The 12901-nt window shown below is 38.3% G+C and overlaps 1 protein-coding gene across 2 annotated transcripts in view; it reads left to right on the top strand.

Annotated features, from left to right (window-relative positions):
• The first annotated feature begins 6026 nt into the window (after positions 1-6026).
• MICU2 (mitochondrial calcium uptake 2) overlaps positions 6027-12901 on the top strand; it is a 151277-nt gene continuing 144402 nt past the window's right edge. For both annotated transcript variants that reach the window (XM_047722901.1, XM_047722900.1), the window contains exon 1: positions 6027-6285. In XM_047722901.1, the coding sequence (XP_047578857.1) occupies positions 6070-6285 (216 nt within the window). In that variant the 5' untranslated portion in view covers positions 6027-6069. The remainder of the gene's footprint in view (positions 6286-12901) is intronic.

The raw sequence follows: 12901 nt of genomic DNA, 5'->3' as shown, positions 1-12901 counted from the left end.
AAAGAAGGTGTGGTATATATATACAAAGGAATACTATGCAGCCATCAAAAGAAATGAAATCTTGTGATTTACAACAATGTGGATGGAACTAGATGGTATTATGCTGAGCAAAATAAGTCAATCAGAGAAAGACAATTATCATATGATCTCTCTAATATGAGGAATTTGAAAGGCAGGGCTGGGGGTTGTGGGGGGTAGGGAAGGAAATAATGAAACAAGATGGGATCAGGAGGGAGATAAACCATAAGAGACTCTTAATCTCATGAAACAAACTGAGGGTTGCTGGAGGGAGGGGGTAAGGGAGAGGGTGGTTGGGCTATAGACATTGTGGAGGTATGTGCTATGGTGAGAGCTGTGAAATGTGTAAGTCTGATGATTCACAGACCTGTATCCCTGGGGCAAATAATACATTATATGTTAATAAAAATAATTTAAAAAAAAAGAAATACAAAACAAGAAATAGGTATATGGATTTTCTTTTAAGTCATCTTTTAAAAAAAAATACATACTAAAATATTTAAAATAAAATTGTATGAACTTGAGACATACTTCAACCTAAACTGGTTGGGGGAAAAGGCGGAACTAGAGATGAAACAAGAGGGATCATGAGCTGGTAACTGTTCAAGTCACGTTAGTTGTACAGGGAAGCTCATCATTTTATTCTCTCCAATTTTGTATGTCTTTTAAGTTTTTCAGAATAAAAAGCTTAAAAAGACACAAATGTCATGATTTCATTACTTCAGTTAATAACAGATCCAGTTCCTTCCTTTGAATTAATGTATTTTTATAAGATATCTTTTTGAGTTTTTACAGTCATTAAAAACTATGTCTAAAAAAAACAAACAAACAAACAAACAAAAACTATGTCTAAATTAAACACAATGTCAGACTTTTGTATTTCTATCTCCCAAAACTTAAAGCAAAATTATCCAACTTCATAAAGTCAATTTAATCACACTGATCTCACTAGATATGATTAACATTTTTAGAAAGAGGAAAAATTTATTTCACTTTTAATAACAAAATTAAAATTTTATTTTACAAATACTATTTAATTTTTATCATCATTAAATGTTTTACTATGTGTTTATAATTTCATTGTAAATGTGTAGGTTTAAGTAATAAATAAACATACATAAATGGGGGCAACATGTCTTTAAAAAGCTTTAAGCATAGGGGCCACACTCCATTATGTGGAGACCCCTTGCCCATGAGAAAACACCACAGGGGGAGCTGTTACTTCTTTGTCTTTGCATTTCTAAGTTATGGCAATAAGCTTGGCACATATTTTACACTCAATACAGTTTGCTGTATTTTTTTAAAAGAGGGGGGAGCACTTTGCAGTGGCATAGAATGAGAATTTTAGAACTAGAAAAATAAACTGAAACCAAACTCCTCATTTTCCAACAAGGAGACAGGTTTAGGAAGGTTAAATCACACAGCTAATGGAAGTATGGTGAAAGAAATGTTTTAAGAAGATTGATCTGACATAGATCTATGGGATGCTTCAGAGGAGAAGAAGACTAGAAGCAACAGTATGTGTTAAGAGACGATTGCAATCATCAAAGCATGCAGTAATGAGAGTGTAAACTAGGATGATGGGAAGGGAATGAGAAGCAGAGGAGGATCTGAAAGACATTGAAAATGCAACCCTTGGCACTGCTTTTTCACTGTCAGTAAGATTTAATCTTGACCTATTTCTACACAAGCTGGTATCAATCATGATACCCAGATATTTTTACCCATGGCCCCAAACTGCACAAAAAAGACATAATTAGCAATTCTTTGACTCATCTAGGGCCTCTGAGAGTGATTCATACCCTTCACTACACAATTATCCACCATAAATATAGTTTCACCTCTGTTTATTCCAAGCAATGGTTCTTTATAATGTCCATCTGTATGCCGCTTGCTCTATTGCTATAGGACTGAGTCCTGCCTCTTTACCTTTTGAGGACCTCCATATTTTTTTCTCCTCCACCTAAGATAATCAATCTTCACATTGTTCTGTAATGCAACAGTAAGGAATCTTTTAGAATCAGGATAGCAAGTTTTATTTATCTTCCCTAAACATGCTAAGATCAAAGAAATGAATCAAAGATTCATTTGCATTAATTTCATCTTTTGAAATGGACATAAAATAAAGTAAATGTCTTCAATAAGAAAAGCTAGTTGATCTCTTTTGTTCAAGACCAACAACCCCGAGAAAATCAAACTTTTGGTAGTAGGTAGGAGGGAAAATAATTTAGAGAAGCCCAGGGAATAATGGGTGAGAAAGGCCAGGATAAAATCTAGACAGGCAGAAGGCAGTCACTGGGTAGAGAGTGTCTGACATACAAAGAAGGAGATCAGGGTGGGATGGATGGGGATACCAGAAAAGAGGCATAAATACCCCAAAGACAAACACGTGTAGAGGGTCAAGAGAGCTGACAGTTGTTTCACATATTGGTGGAAATACTGCATGATCCCCTTGTGGCTGAAGCCACTCAAGGCCAGACCTAAACCAGTTCTTCTGCCCTGAGCCATCTAGTTTTCTTCCATGCTCTCAACCCTACTGTCCTCCAATCTTTGAGGATCCCACCTATCCAAACCTTTCTCACTTCCCAAGTTCCAGATCAATCTCCTCTTTTCCCTCTTCCCTCCCTGCTCTAGCCAACCACACTTCTTCTCCTCTATCATTTAAATGCCATCTTGCATTGTTTTGAATTCAGGCCTGGCCTCTAGTAAAAGTGAAATCCCTTGGGAACAGTTTTTCTGTCATATAACTTATGTCCCTCCTACCGAAAAGGAACACAGAGTAAGTGAATTCAGAATATTTTGGAACTATCAGTGTTTCTATTCTGTTTTTCTCCAATTATCATTTAAAGCAGCATAGATCTTATAGTTTTAGAAGCAGTTTCTTATTTGGGGATTGGTTTATAAACTACACGGTTGAAAATACATCCCAGCCAAGGATGTATATTTTTCTCTACATGGTTGAAAATACATCCCAGCCAAGGATGTATATTTTTCTCTACAGCTGATGATGAAGAAATGAACAAAGTGGAGCTTAAAAAGACCAATATAGTCAATGCACTTAGACAAATGTCAGCAGCTGCCTGAAGATTTCATACTTAGAATGGTTAGTCAGCTAGAGATTGGGTCTATTATAAGAACTTGTTTCCTCTGCAAAAGAAAAGTTGAAAATATTAAGTCTTAATGAGAGTTCTACAGGCCTGGGCACATAATGCAAAAACAAAACAAAACAAAATCCCAAAAACCAAAACCAAAAAGACCTAATTACAAAGCAGTTTTCCAAGTACAAAGATTTTCAGCAAAATAATTTAAAATGCAGTTTGTCTTAAAAAATAAACTATGTATATTTCTGTATGTTTGATACTCAAAGAATGGAAATAGGCACATCAGTTTCATTTGTGCCATTTTTTTTAACTTATTCATGCATTCACTTGTTGAATGTATAATATACGCTGGGCATTGTGCCAGACCAAAATAAGATAGCCTTTCCCAAAAGGATGTCAAACTGTGTGATTAAAAACAATGCTTTGAAATATGCCAAATGCTTTAATGGGAATATGCACCAATGACTAATAGACGTGGGGTTCATTAAATGGGTAGTGGAACTGTGTGAATTAGATAGTATGTATATACCTAACACTACCATTTTAACTACGGTTTCTGGAAATCAAGACTTTACTACAAGGTAAGCAGAAGCTAAGGTCCCAGTCAACCTCATTTGTGATCAGAGGGTGGGAGTAAGCCAAAACTGGAAGAAGGTAAAATGACCTGTAGTGAGTCTACAATGTGCTAGGCATTTGATTAGTCACTTTCTACAGAATATCTCATTTAATCCCTTTCTACAGAATATCTCATTTAATCCCCAAACCCCAAACCACGACAGAGTTGTTTACAGTGGAGAAAACTGAGACTTGGAGATATTAACTAATTTACCTCAAATCACAGTGATCATCCTAGTACAGACAGGATTCCAACCCTGTGGTCTGGCTCACGATGTGTACAAAGTCTCATCTACTTACTTCTCGCCTGGAAAGGCATGTTAAAAGTGGTTTCAGCAGCTGGGGGGAAAGTGAGGAAGCTCTGAGTGCAGTTTTAGACAAGTTGGCTAAGAAAAAGGGAGCAAGAACTAAGGGCAGATCATGACAAAATGATCCGAGAATTAAGTGGTCAAATTAGATTTAGTGTGGTACTTGTTTTTTTGTTTTGGCTTTTTGTTTGTTTGTTTTACAAACTTCAACATGGCAGTGATTATGTGATCAAGATCTTGGCACCTAATTTTTAGGTGTAAAGTTACTGCATCTCCAAGTAAAGCTTCTAATGGCTAAGGACATTTCAGAGGCTGAACACAGTTTATTAAGTAAATGGATTCTGAAAAGTAAAGACCAAAGAATGGAGGATCAGAGGCTGCAAAACAAAGGCCTCTGCTAAAGGCATGTGCCTCAGCTAAATCATTTCTTATGACCAGTGGAACAACCAGGACTGAGGTATTATTCTAAGCCTACAAAACGGAAAACACTGACAACAGTCATATGGGGTAGGTGTTCTGCTGCATCTGACTTGGCCCCAGATGGGATAATAGATAACACTTTACTAGAACAGGGTTTATATTCAGCAAATAGTGATTGCCTGATAGAGTGGATTTCATCCAGAGTTCATTAGAAAATACTTCATCAAAGTTAGAAGGCTGGAATAGGCTATGATTTAGCAAAAACGAAAGAGCAGTCAAGGCTATAAGAATAGGAAAGATGAATAAGACAGATGGGGGAGACACTATTTTTTCTTTTTAAGTTTCCCAGTTTTGCAAGGTGAAAAAGTTCTGGGGGCGCCTGGGTGGCTCAGTCATTAAGCGGCTGCCTTGGGCTCAGGTCATGATCCCAATGTCCTGGGATGGAGTTCCACAACGGGCTCCCTGCTCAGCAGGGAGCCTGCTTCCCCCTCGCTCTCTCCCACTCCCACTGCTCGTGTTCCTGCTCTTGTTGTCTGTCAAATAAATAAATAAAATATTTTTTTAAAAAAGTTCTGGAGATGGACAGTAGTGATGATTACCTAACAACATCAATGTCCCTAACACCACTGAACTATATATTTAAAATGGTCAACATGGCGGTGTTGTGTATATTTTACCACAATTAAAATATAAATTTAATTTTGCTTAGCTATTAAAGTAAGATAATTAGAAAACACACACATTTTAAAACATTTTTAAAAATTTTTGTTTACTAGAGGTGGGACGATCTAATTTAAATGGTCTGCGGGAAAGTATTTGCAGCTTCTGCAGATTTCAGAATAACTTGATACATAAGTAGTTTTAAGAAAAACCAGAAGAAACTCTTAATCTCAGGAAACAAACTGAGGGTTCCTGGAGGGTGCGGGGGAGGGTTAGGGTGGCTGCGTTATGGACATTGGGGAGGATACGTGCTATGGTGGTGAGTGTATTCGAATTGTGTAATGCTGATGATTCACAGACCTGTACCCCTGAAGCAAATACTACATTATATGTTAATAATAATAACAACAACAATAAAGAAATTCTTAACATGCGTGGGCTTGCGGAATTCAGAGCAAATGTAGTTTTCAGGAATATGCAGATTTTTCAGTTCCACGCCTCAACTTCTTCAGCGACGGGATTCCACCCTTATAATCATGTCCATCAGAAAGGCAAACTACACAAGTTTCACAATTATCATCCGAAGCCTATCCCACCCATTCGTGCTTTCCTCTCGAGTCCGCAGTGCCCACTAAATACTGGCTTCCCCCTAGTGAATGACACACTTTCCTTACGAAAACGGTAGGACCTTCCTACACAATACGGGAACTATCTCGTCTTCAACTGGGGAAACCACTTTGGGTTCTGTTCCGACCGCTTCCCTGCCTCCCTGCAGAAGTTCCCCTCCAGAGCCTCAGAGCTTCCAGACAGTAGCCACCACCGAACGCAGGTTCGAGGGGCCTGGCGGAAGCCGTCCGGATCTCGCGAGATACGCGGCTGCGCGGAAGTTCTCGAGTCCCGCGAAGAGGAGGTGGAGCCGGACTCTGGGATGGAGCGCTTCCGCAAAGATGGCGGCCGCTGTGACAAGAGGCGCCTGGCTGGCGGCCTGGGGCGGAAGACTGCGGCGCGGGATCACTGCCGGCCGGCGAGCTTTGCCAGGCCCCGGCCCCGGCCCCTTGACTGCGGCAGTGGCCGGTGTGGCCCTCGCAGGCACAGGAGTGGCTTGGTACCATGGCCGCATGAATGTCGTGGCACCCGAGGGCAGCCTCACCGTCTTAGCACAGGTATGGGACCTGTCCTTTTCTCCCCCCTAACCAAGCTTCTCCGTCCTCAGACTCCGGGTGGTGGAGGGCGAGGGTCTGGAGCGGGCGGCCCCAGCTCCTCTTCCTGAGCCCAGGTAGGGGCATCGCTGCAGAAGACTCTAGACAGGTGGTAAGTGTTCCTTCCTCAACTCGACTCCCACGGCGCGCCCGGAGGGCATTGGAGGCCAGTGCAGGAGATTGAGCCTCCCTTTGGAGGATCCCGCGAACGCTGAATACACGAAGCCCACGATAACAAATTTGCGGTGATGAGTGTGGGCGTGTCTTATTTCAACACTCTTAATTTGCAGTTTTCTCGCTACACGTTGACACCCCCCCGCCCCTCCCTATTTTGGTGAAGTGGTGCACAGATCTGTAGTTGGTGTGTGTCCAGTTCCCTACCCGGACGTACCTTTCTTAAGTACGTTTTATAACTAAAGCCTTTACGACTGGTTCTTTGTATAGTATGATGAAGTTGTTTTAATAGATGACATTTTTAATCATAAAAATGTCAATCATAAAAATTAGCCAGGTGACAGTTTCCAGATTTTATGATCAACTTTAAGGAACCTTATTACATGATTGTAAACCTTAATGCTTCAGTGGACTATGAGCACTAAGAAAAACGTTTCTTTTAAAACTTCCATGTATTAAAGGTATAAGTTCCCTACTTAGATATAAAATTGCCATGTAAAGTATTTGGAAATTTGAAAAGTACTACTTTTTACATATGTTATGGACTTTTAATTTTAACAAGTTTTAGTGTGTGTATTGTTTTGAAAATTAAAAGCACTCTTCTGTTTGTTAGGTTTTACATTATACCTTTCTAATGAAAAACCCAAGCAACAGTCAGATACCCTGAAAGAGGGAAGAGGCTTTGTGAATTAAAGTTAAGCATTGACAAATGATAATATTTACTTGTATTAAATTAAGATGCCACATAGATAATACATGCAATAACTCTTTCCCATCCTTTTACCATTTCTGATCATAGGTGGAAGGATCTGTCTTGTGGTGTTTTATAGGATTTTTGTTCTTCTGGTGTCAAGGATTCAACTTATCATTGGTGCCTCTCTTTTCTCAGCCTCTTAATTCATCCTGTTTAGGACCCTTAGGTTAATCATCCCAAGTATATCACATAATGTACCCTTCTTTAGAAACCATTGTGCCTCATTTGGCCTAGGATAAAATCCACATTTAAAAATTTTGTCGTTCAAAGCCCTTTTAGTAACACTCTGACCTATCACTACTCATATATACCTTCCAATCAAAGTGATTCACCTAGAACCTGACTTCAATTTTATCCCCTTAGCCATTTGTAGATACTGATTTCAGTTAATCTGTCTCTTTTTTTTCTGGCCCACTTCTAGCCTACTTGTGTTTTAAATTCCTGACATGACACTAAAAATTTTACACCAGTATATTTGAATTCTCTCCAGCTCTCTCCCCTCCCCCAACCTTTAGTACTTTAGGCTTAGAAACCAGTTTATTATCCATTGGTTTTTTGGTGGTAGTGGTTTCTTTGTTTTTTGAGAGAGGGAGCACGCATGAGCTGGGAGGAGGGAAGCGAGAGAATCTAAAGCAGCCTCCACACCCAGCAAGCAGCTGGAGACTGGGCTCAGTCTCACTACCCTGAGATCAGGACCTGAGGAAAAAATCAAGAGTCAGTAGCTTAACTAACTGAGCTACCCAGGTGCCCCCCATTTTATTACCATTTTTAACAAAGTGTTTTGACACAGCATTTGCTTGATCTGCTGTTGGACTAATTCAAAACAGTGGTTCTCCTCCTTCTACCACCATAGTAGACTTAAAAATGACCACACATTGCTCTCTGCAACGGTGGCTCAATACAGCAATCATTGAGGGGCATATAGTTTGAAACTCTCCCTCCACCTCAGTGATTCTGGTAATACTTCCCTAAAAGGAGACCTGTTAATCCCTCTACCATAACCACCACTTTAGAGTCATGTGTGCATAGTTGAGAATCAATGATAGGTACATACCATTTCTTGATACAGTTTTATGTATTAGTATATTTTACTTAGTACTGCAAGGTGATAGACTCTTCCTGATACAAATTTTTAATAATAGTAGTAATGACCTTTATTTTCAATCAGGACACCAGGCCAGTTCTCCAGTAAAAATAGGGAATTTATGATCATTGAATCCTACACTTAAATGGTTCCCATTGTGACCAACAGCTTGCATTTGTGAGGGTCAATCAGAAACAGGGTAGAAATCAAGGTCATGAAGTAGCAAGTAAATTGGAGTTTCCCTTCTTTCTTTCCTTCCCTCTGTAATTACTGAAGTGCCTACTCTCTGCCAGGCAGTATGAAAGGAGTGGGGATTTGAAACAGAGTTCAAATGCTTATGGTTTAATGGGGGAGGGCAGTTTTAATACAGATTGGTGAATGGTGTGATAGGGGGTAAGTTTTGGGTGCTATGGGAACACAGTGGAAGAGCACCTAACAGTCTTGGTTTCATGAAGTAATAATGGGCAAATAGACACCTGTAGGATGATGGGGAGTTTGCTCCGCAAAGAGAATGGGAAGAATATTACAAGCAAAGGGTTTATTGCAGAGTTCTGAAGATAAGAGTTTGACTCAGTAGATTATGAGCTGCAAAAGATGAGGTTCAAAACTAGGGGATGAGTGGTGGCAAAGAATCATCAAGAAGTGCCCCTTAAGCCATATGACAGAAATTTTTGTCTTGAGAATAACAAGGGGACATTGTAGGGGTTCTTAACCCTCCTGTACCCCAAAAGATCCAGACATGGAATTCAGAGAGTCTATGAACTTAAACAGAAAAAGATTACTTTCTTTTTTATTAACCTATAATTTGCTATTTTCTTCAGTTATGAATTTAGGCAACAAGCTGTAGTAGTAATAATAGCATTTGTTATCAACAGAAATCTCAGATATTTTCCTATTATAATTGTTACAGATATTGCAAAGTATCACTTCTTCGAAGTCAGAGTATTTATTCAACCTGCCACTATGTAATGTTATTTAATGCATAAAGAATTACATATATTTCTTTATCACAAATTTCGCATTGACCTTTGGAAAGAGTATCAAGACTTCAGTGAAGTCTTGAAAACTGGATGAGGGAATCTATTGAAATAATTTCAGAGAGGGATGATGATGGCTAAATTAGTGGATGAATTTGAAAGACATTTAGAAGGTAAGTTTGCAAAGAATTGGAATTGCAGATATATAAAATGTAATTATAGTGTTTTTAAAAATATGTAGTGATTTCAACTGGGCAACAAAACATTTTATTCTACAGATCCTTAGAGAATTTGCTTTGGAGCACATGAGTGTATTACTTTTTTGTAAACTTCTTCTGAAACACTTAAGAATATTTGAAAACTGTTCTAAGATTTTACTGTTACTCCCTTTACAATATTATTTTAATTGCTTCTGGCATAGTAGAATTCGATAAGAAAGGGGAAAGACAAAAGTATTATATTATTCCAATCCGTTCTTCTATAAAAGGGTAGCTGCCTTGTTCATAAACAGTGATTTAGGGGCACCTGGATGGCTCGGTCAGTTAAGCGTCTGCCTTTGGCTCCCTCCAATGGAGCCCCAGCTGGTAGTCAGCTTCTCCCTCTCCTTCTACCCCTCCCCTGCTAGTATACCCACTCTCACTCTCTCTCTCAAATAAATAAAATCTTTTAAAAAATGATATGTTTAAAAACATAGGTCTATTTGAGTAGTGATAGGAGTTAGGAGCTAGAGAGTTTTAGATTTGGAATGGCAAAATTACTTTCTTTCTGCAGGTATTGCAGTAACAAAAGTTTTATAGCTATTACCATATTTTGTTTTCACAAGCTAGAAATAATATATTGATAAACTACAACTGATGAAAACTAACAGATTTCCATATCACTAAGTAAATCTTCAGTGCCATATCAGATCAGACTATAAAGCTTTTTTGAACCATGGGTATTATAAATCATTGTAATAATAAGGCTTGAAACTGGCGGGGAAAAAAAGGTAAAAAGCTGTAAAGCCAAAATAAAGTGCAGTATACTTCACAGTTGACAAAACAGTAATAGTATTTTATTTGTTTTATTCATTTGGTAATTGTATTAATATTTCATTTATTCTCTAAATGTTTGTATTTTTTACCTTAATTTTCAAATTATTTATGTGATACTGGATACTGTATTTTTATCAGACTTCATAATAGGATTTTTTGGCTTGCTTTTCATGAAAAATTTGTTTAAGAATTATATTTAAAAAGTGGGGTGGCTCAGTTGGTTAAGCAGCTGCCTTCACCTCAGGTCATGGTTCCAGGGTCCTGGGATCGAGCCCCACATCGGGCTTCCTGCTCAGCAGAGAGCCTGCTTCTCTCTCACCCTCTGCCTGCTGCTCTGCTTGCTTGTGCTTTCTCTCTATCTCTCTGTCAAATAAATAAATAAAATCTTTAATAAAAAAAAAAAGAATTATATTTAAAAAGCAAAATTACTGGGCTCCTGGTGGCTCTGTTGGTTGAGCATCTGACTCTTGATTTTAGCTCAGGTCATGATCTCAGGGTTCTGAGATCGAACCCCTCATTGAGCTCCACGCTCAGTGGGGAGTCTGATTCTCTCCCTGCCCCTCTACCACCACCACTCCACCGCAGGCATGCTCATGTGCACGTGTTCTCTCTCTCTCTCAAATGAATAAATAAATCCTCCTAAAAAGTAAAATTAATTTTGTATGACCTAGTCTGTTAAACGGTATAAATGTTTATTCTAAATAAATTCAAATATCTTATACAGGTTCATAGGTATGAGATTTATTTTTATATGTTTATTTGTGTATATTTATAAATCTTTGAAACTTTTCCCCAATAACATTGAATCAGTTTTTTTCTTTCATAGAACTTACTACTCTCCGAAGTTATTTTATCTATTTGTCTTCTCCCATTAGAATGGTCTCTTGGTCTTTTTCATCTCTGTATATTTATGCTCATGTGAAGGTAAATAATAAATGATTATTCAAAAAGTAAATAAATGAACTGTAATATATAACAAAATGACCTGGTCGAACTTTTGTTTGACTGGCATTTATAGAAATATTAGGCAGTATCCAAAAATGGTTAGAATCAGCTAAGTTGCTAAATGTTCTGTGTATACTCAATTATATACAAGTCATAAAGATATGTCATCCCATATTCCCAGTAGAAAACATAGTAATAGGAAGTCTTGCTCTTTTCTGCTATATCCCAAGGGCCTGGAAAAGAGTCTTGTGCATAGTAGGTGAGGTAAATATTTATTGAAGGAGTGAATAAATTAATGAATTTATAATGTAACAATAATAGATATATCTTTCTCTCAAAAATGTAAAGATGGGTCCATTTCACCTGTTAATGAGTATGAGATTTCATTTTCTTAATATATTTTTTAAAGATTTTTTTTTATTATTTTATTTATTTGACAGAGAGAGATCACAAGTAGGCCGAGAGGCAGGCAGAGAGAGGGGGGGAAGCAGGCTCCCTGCTGAGCAGAGAGCCCGATGTGGGTCTCAGTCCCAGGACCCTGGATCATGACCTGAGCTGAATGCAGAGGCTTAACCCACTGAGCCACCCAGGTGTCCCTGAGATTTCATTTTTAATCCCCTTATTAGCATTTTTGTTTGTCTTCATATGGCAAGCTTTTGTCCTCTGCTATCATATTAAAATAGCAAAATTAATTTTAGAATTTAAATAAAGTTAATTGCATTTTCATTCCAGTTACTGAGATGTTTCAACTTATAAACCTCAAGCCAATTAAACTGTTTTTTTATAATTAAATTTTTAAATTTATCATTTTTTTTTATAAACATATAATGTATTTTTATCCTCAGGGGTACAGGTCTGTGAATCACCATGTTTACACACTTCACAGCACTCACCATAGCACATACCCTCCCCAATGTCCATAACCCCACCCCACTCTCCCAACCCCCCTCCCCCCAGCAACCTTCAGTTTGTTTTGTGAGATTAAGAGTCACTTATGGTTTGTCTCCCTCCCAATCCCATCTTGTTTCATTTATTCTTCTCCTACCCCCTTAACCCCCCATGTTGCATCTCCACTTCCTCATATCAGGGAGATCATATGATAGTTGTCTTTCTCCAATTAACTTATTTCGCTAAGCATGATACCCTCTAGTTCCATCCACGTCGTCGCAAGTGGCAAGATTTCATTTCTTTTGATGGCTGCATAGTATTCCATCATATATATATATATATATATATATATATATATATATATATATATATATATATCACCTCTTCTTTATCCATTAATCTGTTGATGGACATCTAGGTTCTTTCCATAGTTTGGCTATTGTAGACATTGCTGCTATAAACATTCGGGTGCACGTGCCCCTTCGGTTTGTATCTTTAGTTTGTATCTTTAAGGGTAAATACCCAATAGTGCAATTGCTGGGTCATAGGGTAGTTCTATTTTCAACATTTTGAGGAACCTCCATGCTGTTTTCCAGAGCAGTTGCACCAGCTTGCATTCCCACCAACAGTGTAGAAGGGTTCCCCTTTCTCCGCATCCTCACCAGCATCTGTCATTTCCTGACTTGTTAATTTTAGCCATTCTGACTGGTTTGAGGTGGTATTT

Source organism: Lutra lutra, chromosome 3 (genome assembly GCF_902655055.1).
Source record: "Lutra lutra chromosome 3, mLutLut1.2, whole genome shotgun sequence".
Classification (NCBI taxonomy): Eukaryota; Metazoa; Chordata; class Mammalia; order Carnivora; family Mustelidae; genus Lutra; species Lutra lutra.
The sequence above is the reverse complement of the archived record's forward strand: the minus strand, read 5'-3'. Positions and strand labels throughout refer to the sequence as shown.